This window comes from Bufo gargarizans, chromosome 10, assembly GCF_014858855.1.
Source record: "Bufo gargarizans isolate SCDJY-AF-19 chromosome 10, ASM1485885v1, whole genome shotgun sequence".
NCBI lineage: Eukaryota > Metazoa > Chordata > Amphibia > Anura > Bufonidae > Bufo > Bufo gargarizans.
Genome location: NC_058089.1, coordinates 132,835,917 through 132,854,774, shown reverse-complemented (window position 1 = coordinate 132,854,774; position 18,858 = coordinate 132,835,917). Strand labels below are relative to the sequence as shown.

The window sequence follows — 18,858 nt, the reverse complement described above, 5'->3', positions numbered from 1 at the left end:
CCTCATCCTCCTCTACCGCATCATCATCCTCCTCTACCGTCTCCTCACCCTCCTCTACCGCATCCTCATCCTCCTCTACCGCATCCTCATCCGGTCAGCATAACACCTGCACCACCAACTTCAGCACAGGCAGAGGGAGACGACAGCAGGCAGTTCTGACACTCCTCTGTTTGGGGGAAAAAACCCACACCGCCGTTTCCCGTCTCAATTCCTGTTCGCCGCTGCTTTGCCATAGACATAGCAGCAGCAGGAAGAGAGACAGGAGACGGCACCAGCACACTGCGCGCCGTCTCCTCATACAGCTGATCTGATATTGATGACCTATCCTGGGAACCCCCTTAATTTGTCAGCAAATTCCTAACCTTTGTTCTTCCTCTGAACATTTTGTATCTACAAAGCTCATCCAAATATCTAATTGGAATCCATCTTCATCTATCTGTCTGTCTGTCTGTCTGTCTCTCCAATACCTATCTATGTGTCCATTCTTCTATCTATTTATCTCTGTAATATGTAGCTATCCATCTAAATACAAACCTTATGGTAATACTGTATATGAATAGCCCCATGTAAATACTATACAAACATAACAATGACATCACTGGTTCTGATGTCATCATAGAAGTCCATTAGGCAGATATGTTATACGGGATGATGGGATTTCTAGTAACTTCTCCATAATGCCTCTCAAGCCCTGTATGAAATATCCACACTTCTTTACCTTTGATGTGTCTTTCTCTACCTTCTTTGTAGGTTACCAAGATGTTGGCAGTGGTGGTCGTTCTCTTTGCTCTTCTCTGGATGCCCTATCGGACTTTAGTTCTAGTGAACTCTTTTGTGGAGAATCCATACTTGGACCCCTGGTTCCTTCTGTTCTGTCGCATCTGTGTTTATGCCAACAGTGCCATCAACCCTGTCATCTACAACCTCATGTCTCAGAAGTTCCGCACAGCTTTCAAAAGGTTGTGTAAGTGTGGCCAGGTGGAGACCCAGAGGAGAAACACGTACATGGCCACCACCAACTACAGCATGGTTCGGGATCCCAGCAATGCCAGGCCTGAGAAGAAGGAAATGCCACCACAAGAGAACCCAACCATTGTACCCAAACAATCCGACAAGCCGAAGGTGGAAGGGGAATTATATTACAGCGTTGTCTAAACTCACCGTTTGCTCTAAACTCCATACTACTAACAGCAAAGGTGAAGATCTACTGTAGGTACAAAAAGCCACTGGTGACTATAGAACCTCAGGGGCGGGGACTCTCAGAGCAGACAAGAAGAGCCAGGATTCTGAACCCCCTGACAGTCCTGACAATGTGTGCAGCCCATCTTCATGTGAAAGAACATTGTCATAGTGACACAAACATGGCTTCAATATTACCTTACTTCAGAGCTGTAGATTAGGTCTTAAAATTGGCCCTGTGTGGCCCCAGGTCCCTTCTACTGCCTCTGTTACCATTTCTATAGCTCTTTGGCCTCTGAGAGTTGTGGCATGATGGGGCAGTGGTGTTTCTGTAGGTACATTACAGTGAGTGAGCCACCATGGATGCTCCTCAAACACCTGCAGAAGATGGGGCCCTAACTGATTTTATTATAGGGCCCAACTTCTTCACTGTATGTTCTTGGTGACCAACATTTTGCATCCTCTGACTGCTTTCTATGGTCTTATCTTTATATGAAATGTTTGGTTGTGTAAGTGTCTATGAGAGTCCTTATATTCCTTATATTCAAGATCATAATGGTGCAAATCTCCATAGATCGAGAGAGGGGAGCTCTGCCCATCAGTCTGATTGTTCCATGTCGCCATCTATGAAGAGCTGTTGTAGTTATATGCCACATGTGATCCCTCCCAGCCTTTCTGATTGGCTGAGAGGGTGCACAGAGGGAGGGGCTTGTGGGACAAGTCATTTTTCCAGCCCCTGAGGGGCACTTTGTGAGGGATTTCATTGGGTGCACCCTCCATTTTAGATATGACGGACTGGCGACGGGTCTCAATGCTTCATGTGGGCAGAGTTATCTTCATGCCTTGGTTTTTGTCCCCCGGGTATATTGTTTTGCTATTTCCACTTAATATATCAGAGCTCGTAGCTGACGCCGACCATGATATCTCGGAGACCTGGAAGAAGCCTTGATGTTTTATCCATTGATCTTTCCTGCTCAGCACATGGATCTCTGCTCTTTAGTAAAAAGAGAAATGAACATTTGAAAGGGTTCGATGACACAGCGGCTGCTGCTTCAGTTCTCTGACGTAAATGACGATTGAAATCCGCACCAGCAGTGAGGCGCTGGACTGCTGGAGGAGGCGCTTAGTTTGGTGAGGCTTCCGCCAGCCTCACCAGAAAAGTCTTGACAAATGCCTCCCATGCCTTGTAGGACTAGCCCAGCTGAATGTAATGGTGGAGATGCCCTTTTAATCCATATGCACATGAACAGTTAAGTGCACCGAGGGCGGGTCCAGGACCTTTCTGTGCACTCCGGCTCCTCTCCCAGCCCCTCCTTCTCTTTCCTGATTGACAGGTTCCTATATAGTCCTCTCACCCGGCTTTGTCTCCTTTGTCAAGGAGAGGGAGGGGCGGGGGTGCACAGAGAGTAATTGGGGGTCCCCACACCCTCAGCCAGGGGCGTAGCTATAGGGAAAGCCACTGCTTTGGGGCCCATCCAGGAGGAGGACATTGGCAGGGCCCCCTCAGCAGTATAATGCAATGACATTATATACAGAGAAACTGTAGAAAACGGACGGAGCGGTTGCCGGACCTCGTCAGAGAGAGCGATCTTGAATAGCCACAGAAGTGGGGGTTGAGAAGAATTTGCTAGGGTGGGGGGCCCCATTAAAATATTTTTTGCCGTCAGCACAAAGCATCAATGACGGCATAATGAAAAGCTCTGCTCCTTTAGAATGTGCAGTCTGCTGATAGTTTGTTACAGTGTATCAGTGCAGGCAAGCCTTCTAATATGCCCAGTTCTAGCCCCTGGATGGAAAGAGGACTGTCCCTGTTCGCTGCAGGAGTCTCCTTGATGCAATGATTAGGATTTATTTGCAGAGGGCCGGACGCCCCTTTAGCAGCAGACCATCATCTGGTTCACGCCGAGCCTTTCACGCTGAATCTTACGTATTAAGGCTACATGCACACGACTGTGTTCTGCGGTCCGCAAATTGCTGATCTGCAAAAAAGGATGCCATCCGTTTGTGTTTTTTTGATCCATTGTAACAAACGGACAAGAATAGGACCTGTTCAATCTTTTTTGTTGGGCTACGGAACGGACATACGGATGCGGACAGCACACGGTGTGTCGTCCTCATTTTTTGTGGACCCATTGAAATGAATGGGTCCGCATCCTATCCGCAAAGAAAAACGGAACGGACACGGAAACAAACAACGTTCGTGTGCCTGTAGCCTACTTGATGTCGCCTGTCAGATTATAGATATCGCTCATCATGGTGAATAGCAATAATCCGGGGGTCCATGAGAGGTGGTTGTACAGCTTCCTTCTGTTCTTGGGGATGGGTCACAATTTGATGAAGTCATTTTTCCGAGATAAGCGGCACCATCCCCTTCCATGGACAGTCATAGGTACATATCCTGCGCAGCGCACCCTGTCCCTTCATACAACATCACATTAGACCGATCCCATGAGGGGCTGCGCAGTCACACGGCTTACACTATACACAAGACTCACTTAGTGCAAGGAAATGTCAATGTGATGTCATTGCAGGTCACACAGCTATTCATTGACAGTTATCAGAGGTGCATATACTGGATTTGACATGAACAGAAAAGTTAGTGAACCCTTTGGAATGACCTGGAGTTCTGCACTGTTTACTAATGTGGACTGATTGTATCTAAGACACAATGTGACGGAATCAAACAGAGCGTCTCAGGTGACACCATTAAGGAAGCTGCAGCTCTGAGAAAAATCCTTGTGTCCTGCGTCAAATATGTACAAATGCAGAGCGCTATGGATGGGGGAACAAGAACTCTGCACCCCAACACCAAAATATTCCTTCTGTGACGCATGGTCATAGGTGCATCATGGTTTAGGGCTGGTGGAGGGCCCTCATAGTTTGGGGCTGGTGGAGGGCCCTCATAGTTTGGGGCTGGTGGAGGGGCCTCATCGTTTGGGGCTGGTGGAGGGGCCTCATCGTTTGGGGCTGGTGGAGGGGCCTCATCGTTTGGGGCTGGTGGAGGGGCCTCATCGTTTGGGGCTGGTGGAGGGGCCTTATAGTTTGGGGCTGGTGGAGGGTACATCATGGCTTTGGGCTGGTGGAGGGTACATCATGGCTTTGGGCTGGTGGAGGGGCCTCATAGTTTGGGGCTGGTGGATGGGGCCTCATAGTTTGGGGCTGGTGGATGGGGCCTCATAGTTTGGGGCTGGTGGATGGGGCCTCATAGTTTGGGGCTGGTGGATGGGGCCTCATAGTTTGGGGCTGGTGGATGGGGCCTCATAGTTTGGGGCTGGTGGATGGGGCCTCATAGTTTGGGGCTGGTGGATGGGGCCTCATAGTTTGGGGCTGGTGGATGGGGCCTCATAGTTTGGGGCTGGTGGATGGGGCCTCATAGTTTGGGGCTGGTGGAGGGGCCTCATAGTTTGGGGCTGGTGGAGGGTGCCTCATAGTTTGGGGCTGGTGGAGGGTACCTCATGGCTTTGGGCTGGTGGAGGGGCCTCATAGTTTGGGGCTGGTGGAGGGGCCTCATAGTTTAGGGCTGGTGGAGGGCCCTAATAGTTTGGGGCTGGTGGATGGGGCCTCATAGTTTGGGCTGGTAGAGGGGCCTCATAGTTTGGGCTGGTGGAGGGGCCTCATAGTTTGCGGCTGGTGGATGGGGCATCACAGTTTGCGGCTGGTGGATGGGGCATCACAGTTTGCGGCTGGTGGATGGGGCATCACAGTTTGCGGCTGGTGGATGGGGCATCACAGTTTGCGGCTGGTGGATGGGGCATCACAGTTTGCGGCTGGTGGATGGGGCATCACAGTTTGCGGCTGGTGGATGGGGCATCACAGTTTGCGGCTGGTGGATGGGGCATCACAGTTTGCGGCTGGTGGATGGGGCATCACAGTTTGCGGCTGGTGGATGGGGCATCACAGTTTGAGGCTGGTGGAGGGGCCTCATAGTTTGAGGCTGGTGGAGGGGCCTCATAGTTTGGGGCTGGTGGATGGGGCCTCATAGTTTGGGGCTGGTGGAGGGGCCTCATAGTTTGGGGCTGGTGGAGGGGCCTCATAGTTTGGGGCTGGTGGAGGGGCCTCATAGTTTGGGGCTGGTGGAGGGTACATCATGGCTTTGGGCTGGTGGAGGGGCCTCATAGTTTGGGGCTGGTAGAGGGTACATCATGGCTTTGGGCTGGTGGAGGGGCCTCATAGTTTGGGGCTGGTGGAGAGTACATCATGGCTTTGGGCTGCTGGAGGGTCCTCATAGTTTGGGGCTGGTGGAGGGCCCTAATAGTTTGGGGATGGTGGATGGGGCCTCATAGTTTGGGCTGGTGGATGGGGCATCACAGTTTAGGGCTGGTGGAGGGGCATCACAGTTTAGGGCTGGTGGATGGGGCATCACAGTTTAGGGCTGGTGGATGGGGCATCACAGTTTGAGGCTGGTGGAGGGGCCTCATAGTTTGGGGCTGGTGGAGGGGCCTCATAGTTTGGGGCTGGTGGAGGGGCCTCATAGTTTGGGGCTGGTGGAGGGGCCTCATAGTTTGGGGCTGGTGGAGGGGCCTCATAGTTTGGGGCTGGTGGAGGGGCCTCATAGTTTGGGGCTGGTGGAGGGGCCTCATAGTTTGGGGCTGGTGGAGGGGCCTCATAGTTTGGGGCTGGTGGAGGGGCCTCATAGTTTGGGGCTGGTGGAGGGGCCTCATAGTTTGGGGCTGGTGGAGGGGCCTCATAGTTTGGGGCTGGTGGAGGGGCCTCATAGTTTGGGGCTGGTGGAGGGGCCTCATAGTTTGGGGCTGGTGGAGGGGCCTCATAGTTTGGGGCTGGTGGAGGGCCCTCATAGTTTGGGGCTGGTGGAGGGGCCTCATAGTTTGGGGCTGGTGGAGGGGCCTCATAGTTTGGGGCTGGTGGAGGGTACATCATGGCTGTGGGCTGGTGGAGGGGCCTCATAGTTTGGGGCTGGTGGAGAGTACATCATGGCTTTGGGCTGGTGGAGGGCCCTAATAGTTTGGGGCTGGTGGAGGGGCCTCATAGTTTGGGGCTGGTGGAGGGGCCTCATAGTTTGGGCAGGGTTCACTTACTTTTTCTTCTAATTATTTGCTTTTACTTTGAGCAGGAAAATACATATTTTCTGTTTGGAAACAAACAGCAGCTGTTGATGGATCCCTGGCTATTTTCATGAAAACCATTGGATCTTACAGTACATAATGGTGTCCTGCAGATTATGGGCGGTGGGACGCCCCAAAAAAAACTCTGCAGCCAATAACAATGAACACAGAATAATGTGGCTCTAACCAGTTAATATGGCCGCACAGTACTCAGCAGTATAGCGCCTTGCATCACCGCTGTGGCTTGGCCACACCGCGTCACGGTACGCTGGACCCAAAGAATGAGTTTTCTGGTGCGGAGCTCCTTAGGTGATGCCCTCAAGGAATCCGAGCTGAATTATAGCTTTATTTTTTTCCCCTGTACACAGAAGATCAGATAGGGAGGACTGTATCTAGCTGCTCCTCTTTATATGTATTATAACCTGACGTCATGTGACTCTGTGTACAACCTGCGGCCCTCTAGCTGTTGCGAAACTACAACTCCCAGCATACCCGGACAGCCTAAAGATATAAACCTACAGCAGGGCATGGTGGGAGTTGTAGTTTTACAACAGCTGGAGGGCCGCAAGTAGAGCATCCCTGTCATATGTGAATCTGTGTTTTTAAAAAATAAAAAACTTCCTCTGTTACATTCTGTGGGTGTTTATTTCATTTAAAAGGTCCCTTCATTTATTCTGTCATGTTACCCCCTCATAGGTTTTCACTGATAGTAGTGTGAACGTTGTATAGTGGAAATGTACACAGTCGACTCTGTCTGCACACATATCCCTCGGTGGGTATATAAGGTGTGATAGGCTGTCTGCACACATATCCCTCGGTGGGTATATAAGGGGTGTGATAGGCTGTCTGCACACATATCCCTCGGTGGGTATATAAGGGGTGTGATAGGCTGTCTGCACACATATCCCTCGGTGGGTATATAAGGGGTGTGATAGGCTGTCTGCACACATATCCCTCGGTGGGTATATAAGGTGTGCGATAGGCTGTCTGCACACATATCCCTCGGTGGGTATATAAGGGGTGTGATAGGCTGTCTGCACACATATCCCTCAGTGGGTATATAAGGTGTGATAGGCTGTCTGCACACATATCCCTCGGTGGGTATATAAGGTGTGTGATAGGCTGTCTGCACACATATCTCTCAGTGGGTATATAAGGGGTGTGATAGGCTGTCTGCACACATATACCTCGGTGGGTATATAAGGTGTGATAGGCTGTCTGCATACATATCCCTCGGTGGGTATATAAGGTGTTACAGGCTGTCTGCACACATATCCCTCGGTGGGTATATAAGGTGTGATAGGCTGTCTGCACACATATCCCTCGGTGGGTATATAAGGTGTGTGATAGGCTGTCTGCACACATCCCTCAGTGGGTATATAAGGTGTGACAGGCTGTCTGCACACATATACCTCGTGGGTATATAAGGTGCGATAGGCTGTCTGCATACATATCCCTCGGTGGGTATATAAGGGGTGTGATAGGCTGTCTGCACACATATCCCTCGGTGGGTATATAAGGTGTGATAGGCTGTCTGCATACATATCCCTCGGTGGGTATATAAGGTGTGATAGGCTGTCTGCACACATATCCCTCGGTGGGTATATAAGGTGTGACAGGCTGTCTGCACACATATCCCTCGGTGGGTATATAAGGTGTGTGATAGGCTGTCTGCATACATATCCCTCGGTGGGTATATAAGGTGTGTGATAGACTGTCTGCACACATATCCCTCAGTGGGTATATAAGGTGTGACAGGCTGTCTGCACACATATCCCTTGGTGGGTATATAAGGTGTGTGATAGACTGTCTGCACACATATCCCTCGGTGGGTATATAAGGGGTGTGACAGGCTGTCTGCACACATATCCTTCGGTGGGTATATAAGGTGTGATAGGCTGTCTGCAGACATATCCCTCGGTGGGTATATAGGGTGTGTGATAGGCTGTCTGCAGACATATCCCTCGGTGGGTATATAAGGTGTGTGATAGACTGTCTGCACACATATGCCTCAGTGGGTATATAAGGTGTGATAGGCTGTCTGCAGACATATCCCTCGGTGGGTATATAAGGTGTGATAGACTGTCTGCACACATATCCCTCGGTGCGTATATAAGGTGTGATAGGCTGTCTGCATACATATCCCTCAGTGGGTATATAAGGTGTGATGGGCTGTCTGCACACACATCCCTCGGTGGGTATATAAGGGGTGTGATAGACTGTCTGCACACATATCCCTCGGTGGGTATATAAGGTGTGATAGGCTGTCTGCACACATATCCCTCGGTGGGTATATAAGGTGTGATAGGCTGTCTGCACACATATCCCTCGGTGGGTATATAAGGTGTGATAGGCTGTCTGCACACATATCCCTCGGTGGGTATATAAGGTGTGATAGGCTGTCTGCACACATATGCCTCGGTGGGTATATAAGGTGTGATAGGCTGTCGATGGTCATGTTCTCTCTACGGATCCCCCCAACACCCCCTCTAGCAGCCATGGGACCACCTTGGTGATCATGTTCTCTCTATGGACCCCCTCCAGCAGCTGTGGGATGCACTGCAGTCAACATGGCTCCAGATACCAGTGACAACCTACCAGGACCTTATGGAGTCACTCTTCGCCCGTCTAGCTGCAGTCGGTGCTGCACATGCGGATACTCTGGATATTCGCTGCTGCTCAGAATAATGGGACTCGACCGGGTATGAATTCCTCCAGGGCCCTCATAATAGTATAAGACATGAAGCCCCACAACAGTATCAGACACGGTGTCTCTCCCATAACCGTAAACGTTATAGTGCTCAAAAACATTAACAACCACAATGCCCCAAAACAGCGGTGGACATAGTACCCCCATAACATTGGCAACCATAGTGACCCTGTAACGATGACTTCAGTGGTGCTGGCTGCAATACCAGACACGATCCATAGACCCGGGTGGCGCTGTTGAATAATCCCGGGGAACCCCCTGGAAGGATGACTACAGTGCCCTCTGGTGGCTGCAGGGTTAAAAACCTCAATGAAAAAGTCCCTTTGAAAGCGGCTCCGTGACGTTAGAAAAGAAGAGGCAGAAAACAACATGTAATTAATGAAACAATTCAGAGGCACAACATGAAAGCCAATGACACGGAGCGGCGCCGCCAATCCCCGCACACGCTCCTCACTAATTCCCCTAATCGCATTAGTCACACAAATTAAGGGAGTCCGGGAGAGGAAACATTACCATGTATGAATACACGGGGAGCGGGCCGAGGACCCTCCAGGCTGCGTGCTGCGATATTACATGATGGGAGTTGTGCTGCTGTCTAGGCTTAGATACAGCAGCTCAACCAAGGGGATACAGGAGGTGGCATGTTACCCTGATGTCGGGTGTCACGGGGTCACCAGCAAGTAACTTCACAGGGAGCTCAGCAGACAGTATCACACATGAGAGGCTTAGATACACACCTCCAACAGTATCACACAGGATAGGCTTAGATACACACCTCAGACAGTATCATACATGAGAGGCTTATATACACACCTCAGACAGTATCATACATCATAGGCTTAGATACACACCTCAGACAGTATCATACATCATAGGCTTAGATACACACCTCAGACAGTATCATACATCATAGGCTTAGATACACACCTCAGACAGTATCATACATGATAGGCTTAGATACACACCTCAGACAGTATCATACATCATAGGCTTAGATACACAGCTCAGACAGTATCATACATGATTAGATTATCAGATCAGTGGGGATTCTACCTCTGCGACCCCCACCATTAATGAGAATTGAGGCCCACGCTCCCTGAAATAACCAGAGTGGCCGGTCGCACAGGCACGCATCCGCTCCGTTCATTTTTATGAGAGTTCCGGAGATATCGCTACTGGACGGCCTCTCCTGTAATATCGGGAGAGCAGCAGGGGGCCTGTAGGGGGCACGGGGCCCCCAGTCTCGTGATCGGTCACAGCGGCAGGACCCCCACTGATCTGATACCTATCCTGTGGGTAACTTTTACCTATTGGAATATACCTTTAAATGCACAGCTCAGCAGACAGTATCACACACTGTAGGATTAGATACACAGCTCAGTAGACTGTATCACACAGGATAGTATTAGATACACAGCTCAGCAGACAGTATCACACAGGATAGGATTAGATACACAGCTCAGCAGACAGTATCACACACTGTAGGATTAGATACACAGCTCAGTAGACTGTATCACACAGGATAGGGTTAGATACACAGCTCAGCAGGCAGTATCACACAGGATAGGATTAGATACACAGCTCAGCAGACAGTATCACACAGGATAGGATTAGATACACAGCTCAGCAGACAGTATCACACAGGATAGGATTAGATACACAGCTCAGCAGACAGTATCACACAGGATAGGATTAGATACACAGCTCAGCAGACAGTATCACACAGGAGAGGATTAGATACACAGCTCAGCAGACAGTATCACACAGGATAGGATTAGATACACAGCTCAGCAGACAGTATCACACAGGACAGGATTAGATACACAGCTCAGCAGACAGTATCACACAGGATAGGATTAGATACACAGCTCAGCAGACAGTATCACACAGGAGAGGATTAGAAATTTGAAAGAAAAAAACTCTAGCATGAAGATTTGTTAAAAGTTTTAGAACGTACCAACTTTGATAAATTTCCTCCTTTGTGTGTAATTTTCACAGCTGAAAGTTTGTTACAATGTATCCTGTTTAGGCAATGCTAAGGGCACTGTCACACTAGCGTTTTTCTTTTCCGGCACCGAGTTCCGTCCTAGGGGCTCAAATCTGGAAAAGAACTGATCAGTTTTATCCTAATGGATTCTGAATGGAGAGCGATCCGCTCAGGAGGCATCAGGATGTCTTCAGTTCAGTCGTTTTGCCTGATCAGGCTTTTCAGAAAACCGTAGCATGTTGTATCTTTACCTCCGGCCCAAAATCCTGAACACTTTGACTGAACGCCGGATCCGGCCTTTTTCCCATTGACTTGCATTAACGCTGAATCCGGCGCCGCGTGTTCAGTCAAACTGGATCCGGCTTTTGCATGTTAAACTCGAAAAATGAGAAAAAAAAAGTTAAAGTCCATGAATGGCGGATCAGTTTTTTCCAATGCATTTTTTCATTGTGATCAAAATCCTGATCAAGATTCAAATATAATCCATTTTCACACGTTTTTCCGGATCCGGCGGGCAGTTCCGGTGTCTGAATTGAACGCCGGATTTAAACAACGCTAGTGTGAAAGTAGCCTAAGTACATCAAGAGCACAATCTCCGCAGCTTTCTTCCTCTGCCGCGGATATCCACAGCTTTCATCCTCCGCCGCGGATATCCACAGCTTTCATCCTCCGCCGCGGATATCCGCAGCTTTCATCCTCCGCCGCGGATATCCGCAGCTTTCATCCTCCGCCGCGGATATCCGCAGCACATGCTGACGTTCTGTGGATTTATATTCCGCGTGTCCAGTTATTTGCAGATTCTGGGGTGCACATACTTTGAGGTGCATGGACAAGACTTGTTGCTGCACATTTTCCTGTCTGCTTCACGTGGCCATACTGTCTGCTGCCATATTGGCTGGCCCTCCGCTTCCACACACGCGGTACAGTGGAGGGACGCGGTACAGTGGAGGGACGCGGTACAGTGGAGGGATGCGGTACAGTGGGGGGGGGATGCGGTACAGTGGCGGGATGCGGTACAGTGGCGGGATGCGGTACAGTGGGGGGGGATGCGGTACAGTGGCGGGATGCGGTACAGTGGCGGGATGCGGTACAGTGGAGGGACGCGGTACAGTGGAGGGATCCGGTACAGTGGAGGGATCCGGTACAGTGGGGGGATGCGGTACAGTGGGGGGGGATGCGGTACAGTGGCGGGATGCGGTACAGTGGGGGGATGCGGTACAGTGGAGGGATGCGGTACAGTGGGGGGATGCGGTACAGTGGGGGGGATGCGGTACAGTGGGGGGGATGCGGTACAGTGGGGGGGATGCGGTACAGTGGGGGGATGCGGTACAGTGGAGGGATGCGGTACAGTGGAGGGATGCGGTACAGTGGAGGGATGCGGTACAGTGGAGGGACGCGGTACAGTGGAGGGACGCGGTACAGTGGAGGGACGCGGTACAGTGGAGGGATGCGGTACAGTGGAGGGATGCGGTACAGTGGGGGGGGATGCGGTACAGTGGCGGGATGCGGTACAGTGGAGGGACGCGGTACAGTGGAGGGACGCGGTACAGTGGAGGGACGCGGTACAGTGGAGGGATGCGGTACAGTGGAGGGATGCGGTACAGTGGGGGGGGATGCGGTACAGTGGCGGGATGCGGTACAGTGGAGGGACGCGGTACAGTGGAGGGATGCGGTACAGTGGAGGGATGCGGTACAGTGGGGGGGGATGCGGTACAGTGGCGGGATGCGGTACAGTGGAGGGACGCGGTACAGTGGAGGGACGCGGTACAGTGGAGGGATCCGGTACAGTGGAGGGATCCGGTACAGTGGAGGGATGCGGTACAGTGGGGGGACGCGGTACAGTGGGGGGACGCGGTACAGTGGGGGGACGCGGTACAGTGGAGGGACGCGGTACAGTGGAGGGACGCGGTACAGTGGAGGGACGCGGTACAGTGGAGGGACGCGGTACAGTGGAGGGATCCGGTACAGTGGAGGGATCCGGTACAGTGGAGGGATCCGGTACAGTGGAGGGATCCGGTACAGTGGAGGGATCCGGTACAGTGGAGGGATCTGCTTCTGTTCTGTGTTTCTGTTTAAATTCTTTTTTTATTCGAATTTTCAGGTTCAAAGAACAAATTTGTATTACAATAAAATGATAGTGTAAATCAGAATGGGGAACATATCATTACTGTCACGTGTTACAATGAAAATATATAACAAACAAGTTACCAGATAAAAGTATTACGTTTTCTAAAGCAATTGAACCTATGACTATTAACGCTGAGGCGACAATCAAACAAATGGCAGATTAGGACGGCGGTCTTTATTACCTAGAGGATAGCATAGTAAGAAGAACCGTAACCGGGGGGGGGGGGGGCAATTTAACATGGAGTACATGAAGGATGGGGGCTTAATCTAACCTTATGGTTACAGGGTGCAGGCGAGGAAGATAAATATTTAAAGATGTTCAATTATGGCCTTTTTTCTAGAAGTTTGATCCAAGGGTCCCATATTTGGTGGTACCTGGGCTTATCATCATCTCTAATCTCAGTTTCTGCCTCTCCTTCAACCGCTCTGAGAACGCCGGGGGCTCTTTTTCCTTCCGTACTTTGGCTGCGTTCAGCCCGCGTAGTGTCAGGAAGTCTAATGTTAGAAGTTTGTATGTTGAATATACTGAATAGAATCCGGTTTGGTGACATTTTTGCTATCGTGTTAATAAGTAAAACCTTTATCGTTTCAATGGATTTCCCAAATATTTCTAGTTTTTGGCAGTGCACCCGGATATGGGACACAGTGCCTCCCCCAGCACAACGGGGACATGTCTGGGAGCGCGACTGAGTATAATAGGGGTTCTATACCAACGTGAGGCTATCTTGAAGTGATTTTCCAGTATTTTGGGGCTAATTGATTTAGATCTTGCATTAGAAATGATGTCTTTTATCTCGGAGCTATTGGACTCCCTGCCTAGCTCTGCCGTCCGTTTTCCGAGGTACGAGGGGGCGAGGTGGGATTGTTGAGTATGTTGTAAATAGAGGAGAGAGCTTTTTTTATCGGGGAATTATTTTTGTATTGTCGCTAAGGGGTTGGCAGGAGAATGATAAATAATACATTTCCGTTCTGTGTTCCTGACCCGGACCTGGTTATGGCCCCCAATAACGGACTGAACACTGAGGTGTGAAAGGCGCCTTCGTAGTAGTGACAGTTTTGGTATTTCCTTGCAGGTTTGGCGTCTTCCCTGCTACAGGGTTATTTCCGCTCATTCAGGAGACGCGTCTTCACTTCTCCCATTCGTCGCCATCATCCGGTGAGAAGTCGTCCGGTATTTGCTTATGTACTTCTGCCATGTCTCGTCCCGATCCATGCCGTGCTCTGGGGAGGGAGAGGTTAATCTCTGCGACCATTAACATATTCATCGAGGGGCCCTGGGCGCCGCCGCCGCGCTCGTCCTCTGACAGATGCCAAACAAGCGCCGCAGGCTCTTATGAAACCTCTCCGCCGGCTTATTAATTATGCACTGGGAATAATTAAGTTGTGGATTTGATTGCGGTGACATTTTGCAGATTTTAATTGGAATTACTTTGGCGCTTAATTTTATTTCAGCCATTCATTATGGAAAATGACCGTGGGGCCCCTCTGCACCCCGGGGCCCGGCACCGGCATTATCCACAGTTGGCGGCTGCATCTGCTGCTCATACATGAGATGATTTCAGCAGGCGGCCATCTAAAGTGGCAGCAAACAACTTCTCTGCTTGCTGTCAGTGAACGAGAACGTCCTTGATGACACTCAAAGGCTCCGAACCCCTTCCTAAGGCCTCATTCTAACAGTCAGACCTCGTTCACATTTTCGTGTCAGTGTCACGTCAGTTAAAAAAATCGTACATGTTTTGTCCGTGAAGGATTCACAGTTGGTCCATGTGTCCGTTTTTACCATTCCTGTGTCATCCGTAATTCACTGATGTTGCTCAGATGAAAATTTATTTCCAAAGAATCTCTTATTAGTCTTCAGTGAAAAACGGACACAACACGGATGTGTGTCAGTGATTTTCACAGGCCCATAGACTACAATGGGCGTGCTTGGGCCGCATCACGGAACAAAGTAGTGCATGTCCGTCCGCGTGATTTTTTTACTGACCCATGGTCTGTAGAAAATACTGAAATGTGAACAGTTAAATCAGTGGGTATGTGTGGAGTCTGCAGAAAATGCGGTCAGCACACGTCAGTGAAAAACGGAAATGTGAACGAGGCCTCAGTGTTCGGTCAGTGATTGTGAGCCGCAACCAGGATCGGCGCCTCCGCAGACATGAGGTACAAGGGAAGGATCTGCTCCTGTTCGGTTTACAGCCGCTCCTGGTTTTGGCTCAAAATCACTGACCGAACACTGACGTGTGAATGAGGCCTAACGCTACTTTCACACTTGCGGCAGAGTGATCCGGCGAGCAGATCCATCTCCGGATCCGGCGATCTGCCTGCAAACTGACAGCATTTGTAGACCCGGATGTGGATCCGTATATTACAAGTGCATTGCAAGAACGGATCCGTCTCTCCGTATGTCATCTGGAGAAACGGATCCGTTTATATATTTTTTTTCACATTTTTACCGGAAGGACGGATCCAGCACGAATACATTTCAATGTAAATTAATGCTGGATCCGGCATTCCAGCAACTGATCCGGAATTTTGGTTGGAGATAATACTGTAGCATGCCGCGGTATTTGCTCCGTCCAATACGCCGTTCAGTGACTGAACTGAAGACGTCCTGAGCGGATCGCTCTCCATTCAGAATCCATGGGGATGAAACTGTTCTTTCCAGTATTGAGCCCCGAGGGCGGAACTCAATATCGGAAAAGAAAACCGCTAGTGTGAACGCGGCCTTACCGGACACTATCCACAGCTGGGAGGAGGTTAGCATTGTATCCAGTCTAACATCCGGGACTCCACATTGTTACAATGTATCAGTGCAGGTAAAATGGATCCCTCAGGACAGAAGAGATCTTCCCTCCCGTCTCCATGTTTGGAGCCGCTGTAATAAGGTGATGTAGCAGTAATGACTTTGTCACGGTTATCACTCTGACCGGAGGGGTCACAGGATGGAAATGCCATCTGTTGGGGGCTTGTTAACCATCTAGAGACCGTCTGTTTGTAAAGGCTGTATAGAACTACAAGTCCCAGCATGACCATCAAATACAAACTTTTCCTGATTTGTGATAATTGGGAAAGGATCCAACACCAGTGTCCGGCGCCTGTCAGATCTGCCTGGAGATGGATTTTCTGGACAATCGGACATTCTGAAATGTAGAGCCCTGGTTCTCGGAGGTTCAGTCCTGAGTCTTGGAAAATACGCCCCATCTGAACACTCCCATCCTCCGCCTTCCATAGAAAAGAACGGCCACCAATGGGAAAGGAGAGACGTGGCACGGAGTATCCACGATCCCAGGAGCTGTCCTCACACGGATCCTGATCATTTAGATGCTCACAAGGGGTCCTAAATAAATGTCCCATAAGATCGGCTGCTGTCATGGGAATCCCCTCCACGTTGTATTGCAGTCTTCTGCTGGATTATCAGATGCCGGATTAAAGGAATTTCACTGCACAATAACCGAGGCTTCTCCTTGCTGTTTGCAGTGACATCTTGTCAGGTGACGGCAGAGAGAAGTAGAGCGGCACCTGAGGCTGCGGAGGAAGGGGGTCCCAGCCTGGAGCCCCCAAGGGCCTGGGACCCTGCTGTGCTGTGTACTGTAAGTTCTCATCACAAATGGGGGTCCCCAGCCTGAACATCCACGTACTGCAGCATGAAGCCCCCAGGACAGGTGCAGGTCACACCTAGGACCCCAGGGAGGTTTATGCTTCCCCTCTATGGAGGCTTGCTGCCCACATCTACAGTCCAGGAGGAGACAGAATGGAGTCATCTCAGTTCCACCTCTTTGGGCTCCGTCCATTGAGAATAAATCCAGCAATCACTTACCTGTCATGGATTGTAAGCGGACACTTTCAGCTGCAGGACAAAAGCCGCCTTCATAAAAGTCCTTCCACCAACCTGGTGATGCTCTTCTGCAGAACCCTGCTGTAGATGTGGACAGAATACTTGCTGTCAGTGAATGAGAAGCAGAGATCTAGAAAATGGAAATTTAAACCCAAACTGTATTAGAAAGTTCCTGAGCTTTTGTGCCATTAATTTACATAAAAATTAAAGAAGCACTCCAGCAATTAGTATTGCCTATACAGTGTGGCATAGACTATTACTATAGAAAGATGTAGAGGCTCTTCACTACGCCTTGTCATACCTGGTTTTGTTGATTGGTTGTCTGCCATCTTGATTTGTTTTCTTCCCCTAGTGCAGCCTACATTACCTAAAATGAAGGAAGATTTGGCAGAGGGGGCAGGGTCTCGCCACGATGCACTTTCTAAGCCCTACGTGAGGGCAGCAAGTGATAGATCAGTAACACGGAACTGTCCACTAACTAGGATACACTGGAGATTCTGCACACAGCACTCGCAGATAATACAGGCAGGCAATGAGAGTGGAGGGGAAGCAGTGTGAAGCTATATCTCATATGTAAAGCAAGTCAGAAATGCGCTGTATGAAGCTGTGTTGCATAAACATACATTGGATATTCTTCACACAGCACTCACAGATAATATAGACTGGCAGGCAGTGAGAGTGGAAGGGAAGCAGTGTGAAGCTATATCTTATACCATGCAAAGTGAGTCAGAAATGAGCTGTATGAAGCTGTATCGCATAAAAATACATAGGAGATTCTGCACACAGCACTCATAGGTAATATAGACAGTGTGGGTTAAAATAAAGCAGTATAAGGCTGCATCTCCTAAAAAAAAAATTAAAAAAAATGATTTTAGACACCACATTTATACATGGTATAGAGAGGCAGCGTGCGAGAAAGGGAAGCAGTGTAAAACTGTATTTCATAGGATACACTGGAGATTGTGCACATACTGATAGCAGTAACAGTGTGAGTCTAGGAGAGCAGTGAGAGGCTGCATCTCATTAAACAGACACAGTGTCAATGAAAGGGGAGTAGTGTGAAGCTATATGTCATGGAACCATGAACCAGACGTACAACAAGAGATAAGTGTAAATAAGAAGGCTTTATTGAAAATCAAGCTGTAAGGCAAAAGTCCAAACGGATGGCTAAACCGAAGCAGGGTCTTGCGAAGCCAGAGGTCAGGAACCAGAAGGGTAGTCAGACGAAGCCTGGATCAGGAACCAGCAGGGTAGTCAGACGAAGCCTGGATCAGGAACCAGAAGGGTAGTCAGACGAAGCCAGGATCAGGAACCAGAAGCAGCAGCAGTCTTAGAAGCATGTGAACACAGGAGGACCAAGCAAGGAACTGAAGCCACAGACCTCCTATATATATGAGCTAGGCATCCAGCTCCTCCCAGTGGGAAGGAGAAGCCGCAGGGTGGGAGGCTACAAGAAACCCAGAAACCAAGATGGCCGCCAGCACATGTCAAACGAAGGAGAACAGCAAGAAGGTAAGACCATGACAGTACCTCCCCCTCAAGGGCCCCTCCTCCGCGGAGTAAAGAACGGTTTCTGAGGGAAGCGTGCGTGGAAGGCTCGGAGCAAGGCAGGAGCATGGACATCTGCGGAGGGAACCCAGGAACGCTCCTCTGGACCATAACCACGCCAATGGACCAAAAACTGCACCCGACCGCGGACCAGGCGTGAGTCCAGGATATTGCTCACCTCATACTCCTCACGATTGCCCACTTGGACCGGACGAGGCCGAGGAACCGAGGAAGTGAAACGATTACACACCAGTGGCTTCAACAGGGAGACATGAAACACGTTGGAGATCCGCATGCCAGGAGGAAGCGCAAGGGCATAGGCCACCGGGTTTACCCTGCGAAGCACTCGGAAGGGACCAACAAAGCGAGGCGCCAGCTTGGGAGTGGGCACTCGAAGGTTGAGGTTGTGGGT

At 50.1% G+C, this 18,858-nt stretch overlaps 1 protein-coding gene across 2 annotated transcripts in view; it reads left to right on the top strand.

Annotated features, from left to right (window-relative positions):
* LOC122921054 (thyrotropin-releasing hormone receptor-like) overlaps positions 1–4,073 on the top strand; it is an 87,256-nt gene extending 83,183 nt beyond the window's left edge. For both annotated transcript variants that reach the window (XM_044270945.1, XM_044270946.1), the window contains one exon: positions 751–4,073. In XM_044270945.1, coding sequence (XP_044126880.1) covers positions 751–1,155 — 405 coding nt within the window. In that variant the 3' untranslated portion in view covers positions 1,156–4,073. The remainder of the gene's footprint in view (positions 1–750) is intronic.
* Positions 4,074–18,858: the final 14,785 nt, after the last annotated feature.